The sequence below is a fragment of the Nothoprocta perdicaria genome, unplaced genomic scaffold (genome assembly GCF_003342845.1).
Source record: "Nothoprocta perdicaria isolate Ctin4 unplaced genomic scaffold, notPer1 scaffold_57, whole genome shotgun sequence".
Taxonomy (NCBI): Eukaryota; Metazoa; Chordata; class Aves; order Tinamiformes; family Tinamidae; genus Nothoprocta; species Nothoprocta perdicaria.
Window position 1 is genome coordinate 3,396,740 of NW_020455832.1, and position 17,531 is coordinate 3,414,270.

Consider the following 17,531-nt stretch of genomic DNA (forward strand, 5'->3'; position numbering starts at 1 on the left):
GGCAGCCTGGGAGGACCGTAGTGACACCGAGAGCCCGGAGCTGTTCAGGTGTAAGAAAGGATGGATATGGCAGGTTATTAGATGTGGTAACTTAAATCAGACCAGTGTGTCTGTAGTGGCTTGGAAGTCATTCCCAGTTTGCAGTAATTTGACCAATTTTTTGGTCCCTGTTCCTATYGCAAAACCTAACAGGTTGCATTTGCCAGTAGAGCCGTGTGACCAGCAGTGCTTTTCACCATGTCTTCACCCTGCAATATGTATGAACAATACATTTTGTGTAATTGAGACATAAATAAAAGGCCAATGATGGCCACATTTTAGCTCTTCGGGAGCCAGAGGACAATAGGGCATGAAGAAGGACGCACTGCTTTTGCTTCATTTATATAAAATCTTAATGCTCATCTGAAGATTTTTAATTCCATGATACTGGCACCACAGAAGGAGTAATAAAATCCCCCTTTGTCTGCAAAGGTGTTGAGTTAGCCCTTTCTGCCATTGAAACCTTCTGTTTGAGGAAGGGGACGTAACTGAGGGAGATGATCTGCAACTATGAAATTTGACTTTGAGGATATTCAGGCTTTATTTCTCTCCTCCCCTGTAAAATATCCTGAGCCCTTATTTTCTTCTTGCTCCTCCTTTACCTTGTCTGTGTTGCTCAACGCCAAGACCAGAGCATTTTCTTCCTGCAGCTGTACAGGCCCTGGAAGCAAAGCTGGGCAGCACCAAAGCCACACTGTGAGATGGGGTGAAATCAGCAGCCGTCTGTCTGATTCTCCCCATTTCTCACGGGGAGTTGCACAAAGTGGCTCCACCTCTTCCCAAATGAGCAAGAGAGCTGCAGGGGACATCCCTTTCCCTAGCAGGGATTGTTCAAAGAGAGGTGAATAAATAAAGGCAGGGGAAGCTTCAGAGTTGAATGTGTCGAGCTAAATGTGTTGGGTTAATGGATGCTGGGAGACGGGACAATGGTTTTTCCAATGGAGTTTTGTGCCATAAACCAAGTCTGGCAGAGTCAGGCTCACCCCATGTCACTGCTCTGATAGTTAATCTGTGAGAAGACCTGGACTTAAATTTATTTATTTATTTTCTTGGTACTTTTTATTTATGTTTCAGGAGCAACATTCACTGTTGTGGAARGGCTATATAGTAGATCTTAAGTAATGATGAAGCAGGTCTTACGAATCAAGGGAAAAAGCCTTTCTCTGTTTCCTCTCTCTGATTTGGAGGGAGTACCTGCAGGTAGTATTTTGTTGCCTTGAAATGGTACCCAGGAGTTGTTCCAAAACAGGTATACCACAGTGTAAGCTTGTGCTGAACAATTTTTTAATTGTTATTTTTTAAATAGTTTCAGGTTGTTCTGAGATAAATAAYTGCAATTAGAAAAATGGTTGGAGCGATCAAAAAATGCAGAAATACAAGGCAAAGTGTAAAGAAATTCTAATTTTTGGATGTGAAACTATTAAAAAATAACTAAATTGAATCAGGTCCTGACTTACTGCAGTTTTATTATTTGTTCTTCCTGCATACTTATTCCCTCAGCCAAAGCACTGCTCATATCATTTTGAAGCTGGTAACTACTGTGACATCCAGAGCAACTTTTCAAAAAGTTACCAGTTTTGAAGCATAAATTGCATGATACAAATAACTGCTTTGCCAAGTGCCTAAATTCTCCTAATCCAGAAAGAAAGAGCCAAGAATTCCCTTTGAACCTGTGTTCTTTGGAGTTCAGTCATCAATACTAGGCAAGACCCACTGCTCCTTTCCGATCCATACGGAATTGTAGTGGTTTGAATTATATCCTCTTTTTACAGTATTTCTGAAGCATAAACAAGAGCAGATTTAAATAAAAGCAAGATTCTGAGAGAAATGAATGTCAACCACCAAAAACACTTGGACCACAAAAAGAATGTATCTGGAAGGAACATTTTTTTTCCAGAATACTGTACAGAAAGCCAATAAAGAGACAAAAATGTTAAATAATCGGATCCCGAGGGTGCAGTATTTAATTTTGAAAGGGGTATACGATGCCTGGAAAAGCTGTGAAAATATGTTTACTAATATTTTAAATAATAAGTTTTAAGAAAATAATAGGCCTAAGAGCGGTCGGTAACCTGTAACTTACAATAACGTGCTTTACTAGTAGAAAATCTTGTAAATCTGTCCTAGTGATGAACAGCAGCACTTGCTCAGACTAAAAATAATAGCAGGGCCATGTATTTTGGATCCCAGGAGACTAGTGGTGTTTTTGTAGACAGCAGACAGGAGAAAAAGGCATTTTGTCCTTTTTACCCCGCGTAATCCCACTGGGAAACGCGGCATGTGCTGTGAGTTGATAGGAGGCGGTGCCAGGTCCGCGCCGCCWAGGCCGTTGCCGCCTGCCTGCCTCGGGCGGGCGGCGGCCTCGGGCGCGAAATGGCTGCCGCGCTGTGGGGCGACACGGCGGCCCCGCGCGCGCCACTACCTGAGGGACACCCCGAAACCCCCGCGCCCTCCTCCTCCTCCGCGCTCTTTCACGCGGGGACCCAGCAGCTGCTGTTGTCTTGCTATGGGCTCCTGCTGGACACTGGAGAGAGAAAAAAAAAATCCAGCAATATATTAGCAAGAAATATTCAGAGAAACCGCGAACCCTTTTTTAATGGACCACCCTATCCAGTTTCTGTTCTTTTAAGGAAGTTTTTCCTATTCATGACTCATTTCACTCTTTGGCTAACATCAAGGGAAATGGAATAACGATTAAGCAAAGGAATGCATTTTTTTTTCCTGGTTTTGTCCCTTTTTTTTTCAGAACCTTTATGAATTTTCTGTATAACCTTGTGTAAATATATATGGGTATAGAAGCTTGACAACTGTGACAAGGTAAAAAATACACTGCTGATACTTGCTTCTTGCAGATATTTTTAAATGTCCCTTCTTGTCCTACAAGCTAATGTTAGGCTGGGTACTCCAGACTCCCTGTTCAGTTAAAATGACATGCTCCAGGCAGCCAATTACACAGAACTGTTAAGTGAAATTAATGAGATCACCCCTAGATTACGCTTTCTGTTTTATTTTCATTTTATAGGTCTGTATGAGCTGCTGGCTGCATTGCCAGCCCAGCTGCAGCCACATGTGGACAGCCAGGAAGACCTGACCTTCCTCTGGGATATGTTTGGTGAAAAAAGCCTTCATTCACTGGTGAAGGTAAACCACACTGAAGTCAGATTTGCTTTGAGAAGAGCATATGGAAAAATGTTTTGAGCGCCATCTAGTAAACCAGTGATCAAACTGTTGCTCGGTGAAAACAAAACAGCCTTGTTTTAACTCTGTTTCTGTCAGGGGTGGAAGTTGTTAAATAAGATTCTACCAAAAATACATAGATGATTTCATTTAAGAGTGATGTTTTGGCAGTATAATGCTAATGCAGCCAGCATATGTTGTTTGCCCTTGTTTAGAAAAATAGAGTACGAAATAGTAGCAGGAAATCTGAGACTTCTGTATGGTCAACATTCAAGACCTGGAGTTTAGCTTAAATAAATAAATGTTCACAGCAAAAATTAGAAGGAATATATTTTCTGAGGTCAAATATGGCAACAGTTCAGTAGCCACATTAATTTAAAATAATTTCCTTTAACAAAGTCAACTGAAATTCTAGTAAGCTGTTTCCCTTGCTGGCTTGGCTCCATTGAAAATTGTGTTTTGCACATAAATATGTTGGCCTAAAGTATGACCTAAAATAAGTTTGGAAGAATACTTGAGTAAGTGTCCTGCTATGAAAACGATCGGCACCGAGAAATCAAAGCAAGGCACGGCCGTAYGCAGAGCAACCCCCATCATGTGAAAAGTGCTTGTAGCAGAAAAACGGGCCCAAGCAGCTGGTTAAAATGTTCCAGTGCTCCACGATGGTGAGGATGGGGTGAGTCTCTAGCACAGAGCTAATGCAAGCTGTGAGAATATTCCGAGGGCTCGGATAATTCCGGAGGTGGTAGTAACCCCAGCTGTGAATGTACTCTGCCTTGCCCAGCATTCAGCAGAATCGGCCGAGAGGAGGCTTAGAGCTGGCCACAAGAGAGATTATTTTGATGTAGATTTTAAGTTACTTTTTTCCCTTTTCACCATCTTGTTCTGGGAAAATACAATTTTGTTGATAACCYGGCTAAATTTATTTTCAAATCAGCTATGAGAATTTATAGATAAAAATGCACATAAATATTGGCTGGTAGTAGATATCTAAGTACAGGAGGAACGGTGRTTGTCAGTGCTCATTTACCTGGAGCAATTCATCAAATTGCACCGGCATGCAGAGGTTCCCAGTGATTCCAGCTTTACATTAGCTGTCTCTGGAGGCTGCTGCCGAGATCCCCAGGAGGTGAACACCACTTGGCATCTCTCATATAGGCTGGCATTAGTTTGAATCAGAGTAAAATGTTCTGTCCATAGCCAAACTAGTTTTCCGTCTGGATTAGGTATCAAAGAAGAAGGCTGACTATAAAATGAGCAGGGTGAGTTTTCAACATTTGTTCCTATGTTAAAACAAAAACTAAGCCTTTTCCAACTCASTCACCTGCTCCTTTCTCACATCTCCCCAAACCCAAAAAGGTAACAGGCCAGGCACTAATGTGCTCACCCTGAATTTATTCTCGCTTTGACAGAGCAAGTGGTCGTGCCACACGTGCCGTTGTGGGCTCTTGGTGGCTGCAGGGCAGGAGGATTGCTCTTTCCAATGTTGACAAGAAATTTAATGAAAAAAAAATTTCTTCACACAGATAGAAGTTGTAAAGATCAACAAGTGTTTGATCTTGCAGTTGCAACACAAAGGCATTGGAGCATTTCAGATATACTTATTATTTATCTGGTAGATTTTAGGTGTGAGTTTTAAGTGTACCAGTACTTTGAATCTGTAAGCAGTTCTGTTAAGGTCCTGTTGAGCCTCAACCTGTTCTAAAATAGGCCTAAGTCTATCTTCAGGGTTTCTAGCTGCACTTTTTATGTTTTTTAACACACCACACTAATATTCTCCAGAAGACAGTCTCTTTAAGTGGCAGGCTCAGGACTGAGCCTGTTAGGAGCCCCTAGCATGAGCCATGACATTTGCAGGCTCTAGAACCTCCCCTTTGGATTTCTCTGCTGCTCGGGTGTGGAAGATGGGACACGAAGGACTTTTAAAAGGTTACCTCTCATGTCCCTGGCTTAAGAGGCTAAGACAGGCTTAACTCTATCTGGAGCTCCTGGTATTTGCTTGACCTTTAATGCATTTTTAAGGGATTATTCAGTATCCTCTCGAGTTTCAGAGAAGTCAGTCCATAGATTTTTTTGAGGACAACTGTAAGAGCAGAAGTAAGAATCCATCTCCATAACCTTTCTCTGTTATAAGGCTTTGGAAATGCCTTTTTTTTCTGGGTTTTGGGGACTTCTTGAAAGGCTGTTTTTCATAGTAGTAGTTTCTTAAAATCAACTGTACTTTCAAAGGCAAAGGATTTTAATTCCTCAGGCAGAAAATGGTGACAGATATTTTGTAATAAAAAGAGGCACTAACTTAAAGCCAAACATGTTCCAATTCTGGTATGTGTGGGTTTTAAACTTCATAGATTAGAAGAAAAGGAAAATTTGGGTGTACGTCTAATTACGCACTAGTAATTCTCTATTTAAGATAAACACACTGCTTATTCTAAGCTGATCTTACCTTAACTGATTCATAGTTGCAAATAGCAAGAAGGCATATTCAAAGAACTGTTTTTCTAAGGTGTAATGTGCATAAAATGCTCCAAATTATGTGAACATTTTAATTATGAAATGATTTTTTTACCTTTTTACAGATACTGTATGTTTTATGGATATTTTATAATCATAGTGTTTTTGTTGTAGCTGTATGCTATGGCATATGGTTTGGTTTGCTTCTCTGGCTCTCTTAGTATTTAAAAAAAAAAGCCAGAAAACTTGTCTTGGAGTTCTCTTCATTCAGTGTTGTTGGACAGAAATCTCTTTGTGAACTTGGATCAACATGAGCTATTCTAAGAAGTCAGAAATGGAAAAGTTGTATTAGATCATCCAGTCCATTCCCTAGCAAATACTGGATTGTTCCCTACGGTGCATTCCTATTGTAGTAAGTAAAACCAGCACAAACTGATGCAACTGTTTATCTCTTTTTTTTCCTTTTTTAGTTTTTTTTTTTTTTTTTTTTTTTTAATAATACAGGAATGTGTGGATTAGTTTTTAGTTTGCAGAGTATGGAGAAGAGGGAAACCACAGCCATTGTTGACAGTTTGGAAGAGAAAACTGGCTTTGGACAGTGAATGTGTAAATTCTGTCTCTGCTTCACTCAGTTTGCTTCCTTGTCTTAATACACACTCTCTTTTCTACCAAAAATCTTCAACATTCGATTTCTTTTTGTATGGTAGAGATCCTAGTAATTGTGCAGCAATTTGTAGAGGAGGAGCATGAAGAGATGATCCTCAGGGTAATTGTGAGTACTAACCTAGCTGAAGTCTGAAACAGTGCACATACACACTGAATTGGCATTTTGCAGAGGAACAGAAGGGATAAAGCTAAATCTGCTTTAATTATCTTTTAGCATACTTCTAGAGAAGCTTGTTTGCTGGATACATGTTTAACTGTCTGCCTTGCTCTGGGACAAAGTTTTTACTTGCTCTGTACCCTTAAACAACTCTGTTTATGTGTATGATGCTCATGCACTGACTAAGGTTATCTCTTGGGCAGAGTTTATCTCTTATGAAATAACCTAATTATTTCATAAACAATTGCAGTTTACTGATTGATTTTGGCCAGTCCAGAAAATGCACAGTTCTTCCACCTGTGCTGCATATTTCATGATAGTAATAAAACAGTCACAAGGTCTTTTGCTATTCCTCTTGATAGGGAAGAACAGGGAAGAGACTGAGCATCTAAAAAGTAACATGTAGCACTGGAAAAGAAAGTACTAGTGCAAAAAGTAAGCAATATTTGCTGAATCTTGACCAATTTCATTGTGATTGCATAATATCTGGCCCTGCAGGCCTTAATTTGTAATAAATTTTCTATTGATTTCACTTGAAGTTTTGAGAACATTATTCTGTATATGTTGATGTTGTGCATCCAAAGTCCAACTTTTTCTAAAAGTAATCTAATTTTCAATAATCAGGGGTGTATCCTCATGGGTTGACATCTTCGATTATATTATTACGTAGCCCAAATTTTACAGTTATTATTGTGTAGAAAAACTGGAAACTTTTTGTGTGAAGAGGTACAAGGTGCAGAAACAGGTGCTTCAAGTTCAAACTTGGTAATGAGAAAAATAAAGATAGCATTTACAAAAACTAAGTTGACTGGAATAAACCAAAGGGGATTGATTTGACCTGTGCTTGCAGTGATAAAATCAACAATGCGCAGATGATCTGCTAAGCCTTCAGGCTACCCTGGTACAAGGTTAGTTTATAGGCAACTTTATATGTACACTTTGAGAGTTTTTTGTTACCACACACACACATAAAAATCTGCATCTAGAGGAGAGCATTCAGGCGATCTCATGAGTTTTCTTGACTGTTTCATGTTAGAAGTTAGATGCATTTGTAACTGTCCAACCCTTCCTCTGAGAAGAGTCATGCAGCTTATTCTAGGACACCTGAAGAGGTGTTATAGTGCAGCTCGGCCTGTCCTATAATGTGTCAGGCATTCGTTGTAATATTTATTCAGTCTTCATAAATTATTGTTGGAAGTGTGGATCAGTTTGTGGCACTGGGAATTGATGGGCTAGAGGTAGCATGGAGGTAGGATGTGGTGGCTGGCAGCAGTTCATGGCCAGTGAAAAATAATAAGTAGCAAACTTGCAGGAAAATCAGGCAAGATTGCTTCATACATTATAGTTCACGTATTTCTCTGAGGGAGAGTATGCAGAGCTACTGGAGGCACGTGTTCAGACTGAAGCTATTGCTCTTGCACTGCGGGCCCTCCACGCAAGCACAGATGAGGTCAGTTGTGCATTTTGGCAAGGAGATAAGGAGTGATATACTAGTTAACAGGTAACAGTTATTTGTCATTAAAATCTATTCCTTAAAATTGAGATCATCAGAGACCTAGGAAGCCTTAAATTTGTAAGGATGTCTTTGTTGTGCTGTGAACTGCTAAGAGTCTTGCTGAAAGAGGTGTGATACAGCCCTAGAGAAGTTACAAATTAGTTACAAATTAGAAGTTACAAATCAGTTACAAATTGAGGCAGAGCCTCATGAGGTTCAACAAGGAGAAGTGCAGGGGCCTGCACCTGGGGAGGAATAACCCCAGGCATCAGTACAGATTACGGGTTGACCTGCTGGAGAGCAGCTCCACAGAGAGGGACCTGGGAGTCCTGGTTGACACCATGAGGCAGCAGTGCCCTTGTGGCCAAGAAGGCCAATGGCATCCTGGCTGCATCAGGAGGATGTTGTCAGCAGGGCGAGGGAGGGGATCCTGCCCCTCTGCTCAGCTCTGGTGAGGCCGCCCCTGGAGTACTGGGGGCAGTTCTGGGCTCCCCAGGACAAGAGGGATGAGAAACTTCTAGAGACGGTCCAGCGGAGAACGACAAAGATGATGAAGGGACTGGAGCATCTCTCATATGAGTAGAGACTGAGTGAGTTGGGCCTGTTTATGCTGGAGAAGAGAAGACTGAGAGGGAATCTGATCAATATGTGTAAGTACCTGTAGGGAGGAGGGGGACAAGCTCTTCTCAGTGGTGGCCAGTGATAGGACAAGGGGTAACGGGTACAAGATTAAACACAGGCAGTTCCATCTCCATGTGAAGAAGAACTTCTTCACTGTGAGGGTGCCCGAGCCCTGGCACAGGCTGCCCAGGGAGGTTGTGGAGTCTCCTTCTCTGGAGATCTCCAAAACCCGCCTGGATGCCGCCCTGTGCCCCGTGGTTTGGGTGTCCCTGCTGGAGCAGGGGATTGGGCTAGATGATCTCTAGAGGTCCCTTCCAACCTAAACCATTCTGTGATAAATATAAAATAAATATATAACATATATAGCTAATTAATATATATGGCCAATACTGGGATACTGAATCTACAGAGACGCACTACATCTGTCCGGCTTGCCTGGATATCAGGCTAAATTTTCAAATTTTCTCTTTCGGTTGAGTGTAGAATATATATACAGGACTGGCAGGTTTTAATATTCTTATCTAAAATTGTTATATATGATGGTGTAATTTGTACCTTTCTAGCTTTCTGAAGATGGAAGATACTGAAAAAAAAAATTGTGTAAGAAAATTATTGAGAAGAGTTGGCATTTGTATTTGGAGTAATTACTGTGGAAATGTTGACTAGTATTGCTTCCATAGTGACTTTTGCTTTCAAGAAACGTGTCACGTAAGATGTTATGAAAAATCTTTTTTTTTTTTTTTTTAAAGGCTTATTGAATAATCTGCAACTGAAATCAGTGAGTATTCTCTCACTGGAGAGAATCAGATGCCTTTAAACTTAATTTCCATGAGAACAGCGAGCAAATTAGTCAGAATCGGTTATTGAAATATTTGAAAATTTGAATTGAAAAATTGAAAATTTATAGAAAATACTACAAGAACTTTACATGATCTTTACTTGACAAGATCTTTACCCAAATAAAGACAGAGTTGATGAGTAGTTTGTGTTCATCGCACATACCTACCTGTGCCTTTAATAATTGAAAGACTATCTCCAGTTTATTGAAAAAAAGTGGCCAGATACATCTTTGGAGGATATAACCTTATTTGTGTTAAAATGCACATCAAGTTAGTGCTAAATGGTTCTATAAGTGCACTTGTAAAATATGGATCATTGCTAGCAAATAAACAGCTAGAGGACTGTGAAAATCCCAGTTTGTCCAGAAGTGTATTAAATGGGATCTGCTATGGTAAATTCTTATTTGTATTTTTTAAATATATTTTCATTTTGTAGTTTTTGTGAGAAGTTTGAGCTAGATACCTACACTTAGATTTTGTCCAAAATTCTGAGGTTTGATATCTTGCAAATTTCTACAGCAGAGTTATTAACATGTTTAATAGTAAAGACTGACTAATTTTTGTCTAGATTTTTGTAAGGAAGTTCTGTCAGCATCTCTTTCTTTTAGCCCAATTTGTTAATAATGACCAAAAATCCGAGATAGTTTCCAAAATAGTGATTAATTGTATTTGTGGACAGTTTAATCTCCCTGAGTCAATCTTGCAGAAGCTGAGGTAGATAATGGAGTCTCCACAGGTGTGATGTAAAAATCAAACCTTCGAAATTCAAAATAAAAAAGATAAACTTATTAAATAAGAGGTGTGAAATGTTGGTCTATGACTGTTACTTGAAACTAGTAAATTAATCAGTGCTTTGGAATGTGAAAAAGCTTTCGTTTAGGTTAAAATCCAGACAGAGGCATTTTTTTTGGATCGGTAGTAATTGATTTAAAGTTTCTTCTGGGAAACCTCCAAAGAGTAGCAGAAATCCAGCCAAAAGTGGGCATTAAGGAGTGAATCTAAATCCTTCTGAGATAAATAGTTCTGGATAAATAGTGTTACAGAGGGGGCACTATACCAACCTGGTGGCAAAACTTATGCAACACTTACAAGTTTTAGAACCCAAATCTATGCACAATTTTATTTATTTTTTGTAATAGGAAGTTTATACAGAATGTATTTAACCAAAGTGATACATATTTTCCCCTTATTATACTGAGGCCAAAGAAAGGCTTCTTAAGCTGCTTGATAATAATAGCCTGATAAATCCAAGACATGCAAGGATAATGTCATTTTAAACTGTTTTTCTACAGTGTTCTTTTTCTCTGGAGCAGAAGCCATTTTTGTGGTGAATAAGTAAAATTATGTCCTATAGGATACATGTGAGGGGGTTGTTTTATTATAGTCTTGGACCATTTCATTTTGAGAAGAGAAAATTTTGACGACCCAAACAAGCCTCTGCAGTGCAAATCCATGTGACAGCTAAGAAAGAGGGGATATCGTAGCTATGAAATAATTTTAACACATGGAAATTGATACAATAAGATTGAATAAGACAGCCTGTTGAAGAGGTGCCATCCCTGTTTTTCCTACCCGTATGTTTGGGTGCTGCTCAGCTTATCCTTCTTTGCTCTCTACAGATCTTGGTTGTACCTTTCTCCATCTCATGCTCTTCTAGTCAATTTGTGCTGCTCAGGAATGTGTGTAGCCTGTTTTTTCTCTTTCTCTTTTTCTTGCTTTCTTCTCTGGCCTTTTCAGCACAACTTTTTTTTCCCCACATTTTTCAGTCTGCTGTAATTCTTCTCCTGCTTTTGGAGCATGGGCAGAAGGGAGCAGAGCACTATGCCACATGTGCACTGCTTCTTTACATTTGCAGATAGCGTTGTTAAAAACAGTACAGTTTTCTTAACCAGAGTTTGTTTTTGCACTAGTCATGGCTGTGTGTCCTTGTAGAAGCCAGTGTTCCCTTTGCAGGTGTGGAGATGTCAGTGGAAGTTCTCTTCGCACGTGTCACGTTCAGTTGAAAGCTCCACCATATGAGCACTTAACTTATTTGTACTATCCATGTGGTGTTCGGATTGAAGTTTGGTGTGCCACTGATGGCCAGGTACAGATCATGCTACAGCACATGCCAAGCAACAGAATATTTATAGTTGCATGCATGTGTTCTTTCTCAAAACATCTTTTCTTTCCTTTATTTTTTTTAACCATGCCTAGCCAACTAATTCTAACTAATGCCCAAGTTTATTGCTGTCCTCTCCCAAAGAGGGAATGATGTCCTCATTTTTCCTTCTTGCCTGTCAGAGAACCCCTGAGGAAGAGCTGCAGCTCAGTCAGGTTTTCCTGCTTCTGCTCTGACTCTGGTCTTCGTGAGTGTCTGCATTGCTCTTTGGCTCACATCATTTTATAATCACTTTTATACTGCTAAATGAATTTGTAATCTGTGCCAAATCCTTAATTCTTTTTGCGTTATGAACATTTGCTCTCCTTTGTTATTCCTATTAACTTTTCCATAACTATTCCGGAATGGCTTCTCTGCGGGAATATCATGCCGATTTTTGCTTCTTTCAGTTTAATCACTAATTTTCCAAACCTTTAAAAAGTATAGGAAATAAAAACCACTCGCACATAGAGATGGATGATCCAGTACTGGAGTTAGGAGAGCACTTCAGTGCATACCCCTTGGGTGGAGGGAATTCAACTGAGTTAAATTGGATCGACGTTTATACTTTCTTTGCATGTCACATATAAATTAAGGACTTCACAAAATATACATGGAGATGTTTTGTCCTTTTTCTTAGTATTAAAATTTGTTTTATCTTTGATGTGTCTGTGGTATAATATTGAAAATGATTACCTGATTTAATACAACTGCTTTCTGATATTGTTTAAATTTCTGCTGATTCTTGGCATTCATATGCAGTGTGAATTAGCCTAGGTCATGCTTGCTAACGCTCTGATTGCATCCTACTTTATAAAAGAAAAAGAAAGTGGAGGAGAGGAAAGAGTTCTGATGGAAAACTGTCAGGAAATCTCTTGGGTCCCAATACTTGGTACTTTTTGTGACAGTGATTAGGTAGATCCTTATTTCTTGAAAAATATAATTGCTAAATTGTCCCTATATTCTGTTTATCATAGTAGGAGTGTCGGTAAGTGTAAGAGTGTCTGTGCACTTGCACTGTCTCTGCCCCATCCTCTGTCCACAGGCAGTTGCTGCTCTTATCTATCTGCTCTCTGCAATTTAAAGACAGGACATAGCCCTAATAGCTAAAGAGATGACAGAGCTGCAGGAAGATGTTGTGTCACTAGTTCCAGTATAAAAAGAAACCAATATGTTTGTCGAGATGAGAAGCTGTGTGTAAATTGGGTTTGTATTTTTGGATGGTTTAGCAGAAGAGGCTGAAGTGCAATTACTTGTGAGGAAAAGTAAAAGAGCACTGGGTGGCAGTGATGAAAAAGGAACGGGGAAGTGTCCTGTGTGTCATCCAAGAAATGGTGGAGGAAGTAGGGGGAATGTAAATGGGGAGAAGAAAAGTTTTTCCTAGGAAAACAACATCCTATTTTATCAGGTTGGGTCTTACAGCCTTGATGCACGGATATAACAGAAGATATATTTTCAAGCAGATTGAGAATACTAAATCTCTCCAAATTACTGCAATTTTTTTTTGTATGGTGTCATTATTGTTTATATTTCGCTTTAGCCCACAGCAGACATTCCACGTCAGTTTCTTCATCCTCTGCAGGGAAGGTTGACAATTACTTGTATCTCATAAAACTCTGTTAATACAATTCTCATTGGACTTCTTTATGACAGTTTACTCCTAACACATTTCTACCCTTTTAAACAAAAATCAGATGCTGTCTTCATCTTTATTCTTATTATTTGTTGGTACTATCTCATTTATTAGAACCTCTTTATTTTTATTTCCATTTCCATTTAGCTTGAATAAATTGTTTGTACCTGACAGCTGAACAGACTGCAGGTTTCATCTTCCTTTGTTCTGGGACTTAAATAAAAAAAACAAAGAGAAAAATATAAAAATGTAGAGCAGTAAAAACATCACTGGAAGACTTGCAATAAGTACTTTAAAAGTACTTAAAAAAAAAAAAACTACACATTTAACATTTTTTCACAGGAATAAAACCAGTTTATTTTCACCTAGTGCCTGCTAAATTAGGGAAGATTGTCCTTGACTACCCCTTACAAAGTACTTCACAGTTTTGCAGTGCATTTCTGAAGAACCATTTAAGCAAATGCTTCATTTCACACTCCTGACTTGTGCTAGTACCCTTAAACACACAGTAAATTGCCATGATAAAATGTGTTTTGTTTTTAACCTGGACTGTAAACAGGCACAGGTTAAAAACCTTTTTCCTGTGCGGCATTTAAGTGCCATTTTGTGCTGCTTATTTGTGAGGCTTCCTTGCTGCTACCTGGTGAGTGGAGGAACTGCTACCTGTTTAACTTTTGCACTTAGTCTCCATCATTACTTGCAACAGGAATTGAGTCTGCACAGTTCTTAAGGATCTTATCAGAGGGATAAACAAGCATGGTTAGGTTTTAGTATCTGTTTTTAATGTAGGTAACTTCTACAAGATTATATCTGAAAATTTTGTAAATATTATATCTGTAATTGTATTTTGGCTTGTGATCCAGCTGTTGTGGCATTTTGATCTGTTTGCAGCAAAAGTTGTATCTGCAGAATAAATTGTTGTTCTCTCATCAGTATTAATTAGCTCTAAGCTCTGATGATGGAGCAGCTAGTATTCCTTTCTTTTTTCTCTTAGGTTTCAAAATATCTTTTATTAAAGATAATAGGATTTTTCATATTATCTTTTTATCTTTTCCTCCTATTACTAGGTTTTCATGGGTACATGAATGCAACTTCTACAGTCAGCATTTTTTTCTGAAAATGGAATTTATGATAGAGTAACAAATTAATAATTAAAAAAAACCCCAAGAAACTTTGCCTTTCTTTTTAGTTTATTAATTGCACCTATGCTGTAGCATAACATGTTGCACAGGAATCTAAAGAAAAATCTGACTAGCAAGCTACTTTTTGTTGCATACATTGTACAGACCCCACTAGATGGTGCTAATTGATAAATAAGTTTATAAAATATATTTATATATATTTATATGTATGTACATATATATACACATTTTACACACATACATATGCACACATATATTTTTGTAGGTTAAAAATTCTAAATGAGTCAAAAAGGGTTATATTTTCCTGTCTGTGATTGAATTTGTCTGGGTTTGGGGTGGGTTAATTCTCCCTCACTGAACTGGAGAGAAATGATCTTGCCAGCGTGAGGACCTCGGTGAAGGTGAATTGATGTGGAGCTGGGAGTACCTCGCATTGAGCAGAGGAGGGCAAGGATGGTGTTTACCAGTATTTAAATTTAGCAACTCTGCCTAAATAGGGAATGTGAAAAAGCACAAGTCAGTGCCAAGTTTTCACAGACCGAGCATCCTATTTTTTAAAAAAATTTTATTTAAGGTTTTAATTGGGATTTCTGGAAAATCTTTCCTATGCAGAGAATGGAGTTTAAAAATCTGTCTGGCAGCTGGAAGAGCAGCTTAGCATTTGTTCACATTAGCCTGTGGACTTACTGAGCAGAGTTATGAGTAAAGTTCTCGATTCAAACTTGTAATGAGTGTTTAAAAATATTAGTAGGAGAAATTAAGATTACAAAGCAAATAGTTTCCAAGTAAAGCATACTTTTAGGCAAAAGAAAAGCTTCTCATGTTTATATAAGTGTCAGTGTTTTCTGAAGGGATAGATGAGACCTTCAAGAAAAAAAGTATTAAATACAGACACCTATTTATTTTGTGTCTAGCATCTCAGTGAAATCTTGAACTTAGCCTTGGAAGAAGGCTGCGAGCAGTGAATTTGGAACGAGCTCCTGTTACCACGCAGTGCTTCTTCCTGTGCTTTGTGCATGTCCAAAGATAACTCTCGTCTTTCAGTTACAGCTCACTTTCTAGCTGCTTCTTCAAGTGTAGTTATTGGACAAAGTAGGACCATACAACAGTTCATTTAGAACATGTCCTAATAGCTTCTTTACTGCGAAGAAGGTGCTTCTTTTGAGTTTCATGAGTATTTTTTTTTAATGCTATCTTCATATTCTTGGCAAGTTACCTCCTCAGTCCTCTGACTCTGGGAGTAATTTAACGTGAATTGATATTAGCATTGGCACAGAAAGTATTGTAAATTTATGTTTGAGTTCACTTTATGGCTCTTTCTTTGGTAATCAAAGTGTCAGCAGTAGGAAATAATGGAATGTTGTTTTTTTTCTAATTTGCTGAATTAGATAATGAAATATGAAAGCAAATCCTTACACGTCCAGAATTGCTGTTTTCCTTCTTTCCCAGGAACAAGATTACATTTGTTCCTAGAATATTTTGTACTTAGAGGACTTCACGTAATAATAGCTTCCAGTGATAGCTTCCCTATTGACAAGACCTTTTTGTTCTTTCCATTTTAGCTGAGGTCAGTGTGTTTCTTTCCTTTTTTAGTTTATGATAAGTAGTGTCTTTATTTTTCCTCTTTAAAAAGAGATTAATTTTTTCCTTGAAATATATTCAGTTTTTTTACAAGTTTGAGAATGGTTAGGTTATTCAGTATCAGAAAACATTAACTTTTCTTTTAGAAACCCCCCTCCTCTCAAATTCACATATAGACATACTGCGTATATATTAGGCATATGTGCATATATATTCCTTTTTTTCTGATCAGTTGAATTTCATCAGTTTCTTGAACGAGATAACAATTTTTTTTCTAGTTTTGTATTTAGAATCACCGTGAAAACATGAGCTGTTTGGTGGTTGCTGTAGGGATTATTTCCATCTGTATTAAATTACTTTCTGCGCGATTCCACCGAGTACTGTTTCTCAAAACTGAAAAGCTTCAGTGGAAATTACGATGTCTTGATTGCTTGCATGAAGAACTCCTTAAGTAAAAGTGTATTTTAAAAGTAACTTTAAAAGGCATGTTGTTTATATGAGGATTATGTCAGAGAGCATAATGGAAAAACTCTAAACAGGAGGTAAAATAAGTCCACTGAGAAGCAAACCAGCCAGCCTGGAAGGAGGGCACATGGGGACGGTGTTTGTGCAGAAGAAAGGGTTTAAGGCCTGAGAAGTGGGGGTTAATTATCTATGTATCTATATGTTGGAGAATCCCTGTAGAGGTGGGTATGAGTTGGGAAGTGCTGATATTTGTAGGAGTATGAGTATATACGTATATAAAATGGAGGCGAGGTGATGCAGCCGATGGGCTTGTGGCGACGGTTTGAAGGGTGTTGGGCGGGAGGTGGGTCCCTGGCTTTACAGGCTGGGCCTGGTCGCGTAGCCGCCGGTCCCGACTCGGCCAGGCCCTTCGCGGGGAGCACCAGGGAGCTGGGGAGCGGTGGAAGCTCCCGGTTTTCAGTCTCCTCTTCAAGGTCGTTTCCTTTCTCAGTCGGAAACGGGCAGCCCCTGGTCAGAAGCAAAACGGGGAATAGGTCAGTCTGTCAGAAGTGTCTTTGGGCAGTATCGCCACTTGCCTTTCCCTGTAAATAAACCAGACCTTCAGATAGTAAAACCCATGCTCTTCTCCCCTGGACTGCTTATGAATGTATTTCTTGGGCTTTTAAAATCTCCAACAACAAAGTGACTTTCAGAATTAGCCTTGGGATGGGGATGTTGCCTCCTCCTATTTTCTCATCCTGTTTATTCCTTTAAAAATAATGGTCTCATTTCTTCAGTCTGTCCATTACTGCAAATGCAGTGATTTCTGATCACTGTCGACAAGAGTCAGAAGTGTAAAGAGAACAGTAGCTTGTCAGGTAACTCTGATTCCTGGGAAGCTGGGCAGAGTTTCAGGTGATGGTCACATTAATGCCATGTCAAGAAATGTGTGGTCAGCTGATGGAAATGCATGAATCACATACAAAAAACCACCACTATGGGCTCATAAGTACCGCACCACCAGTACTTAGACAAAAAAAAGTCAAGGTTGCAATAATTTCTTTCTAATTAGAAGTCAATTTAGTAGTTGTGAAAGAGCAGCTTTGAGTTAGCATACTAGCTGAGTTCAAGGTGGCAATACTGCCT

The 17,531-nt window shown here is 38.9% G+C and overlaps 1 protein-coding gene across 1 annotated transcript in view; it reads left to right on the top strand.

Moving 5' to 3' along the window:
- Nucleotides 1–17,531, top strand: part of MPP7 (membrane palmitoylated protein 7) — a 101,631-nt gene that overhangs the window by 10,285 nt on the left and 73,815 nt on the right. The window contains exon 2 of the mRNA XM_026048788.1: nucleotides 3,062–3,180. Within this exon, the coding sequence (XP_025904573.1) occupies nucleotides 3,062–3,180 (119 nt within the window). The remainder of the gene's footprint in view (nucleotides 1–3,061; nucleotides 3,181–17,531) is intronic.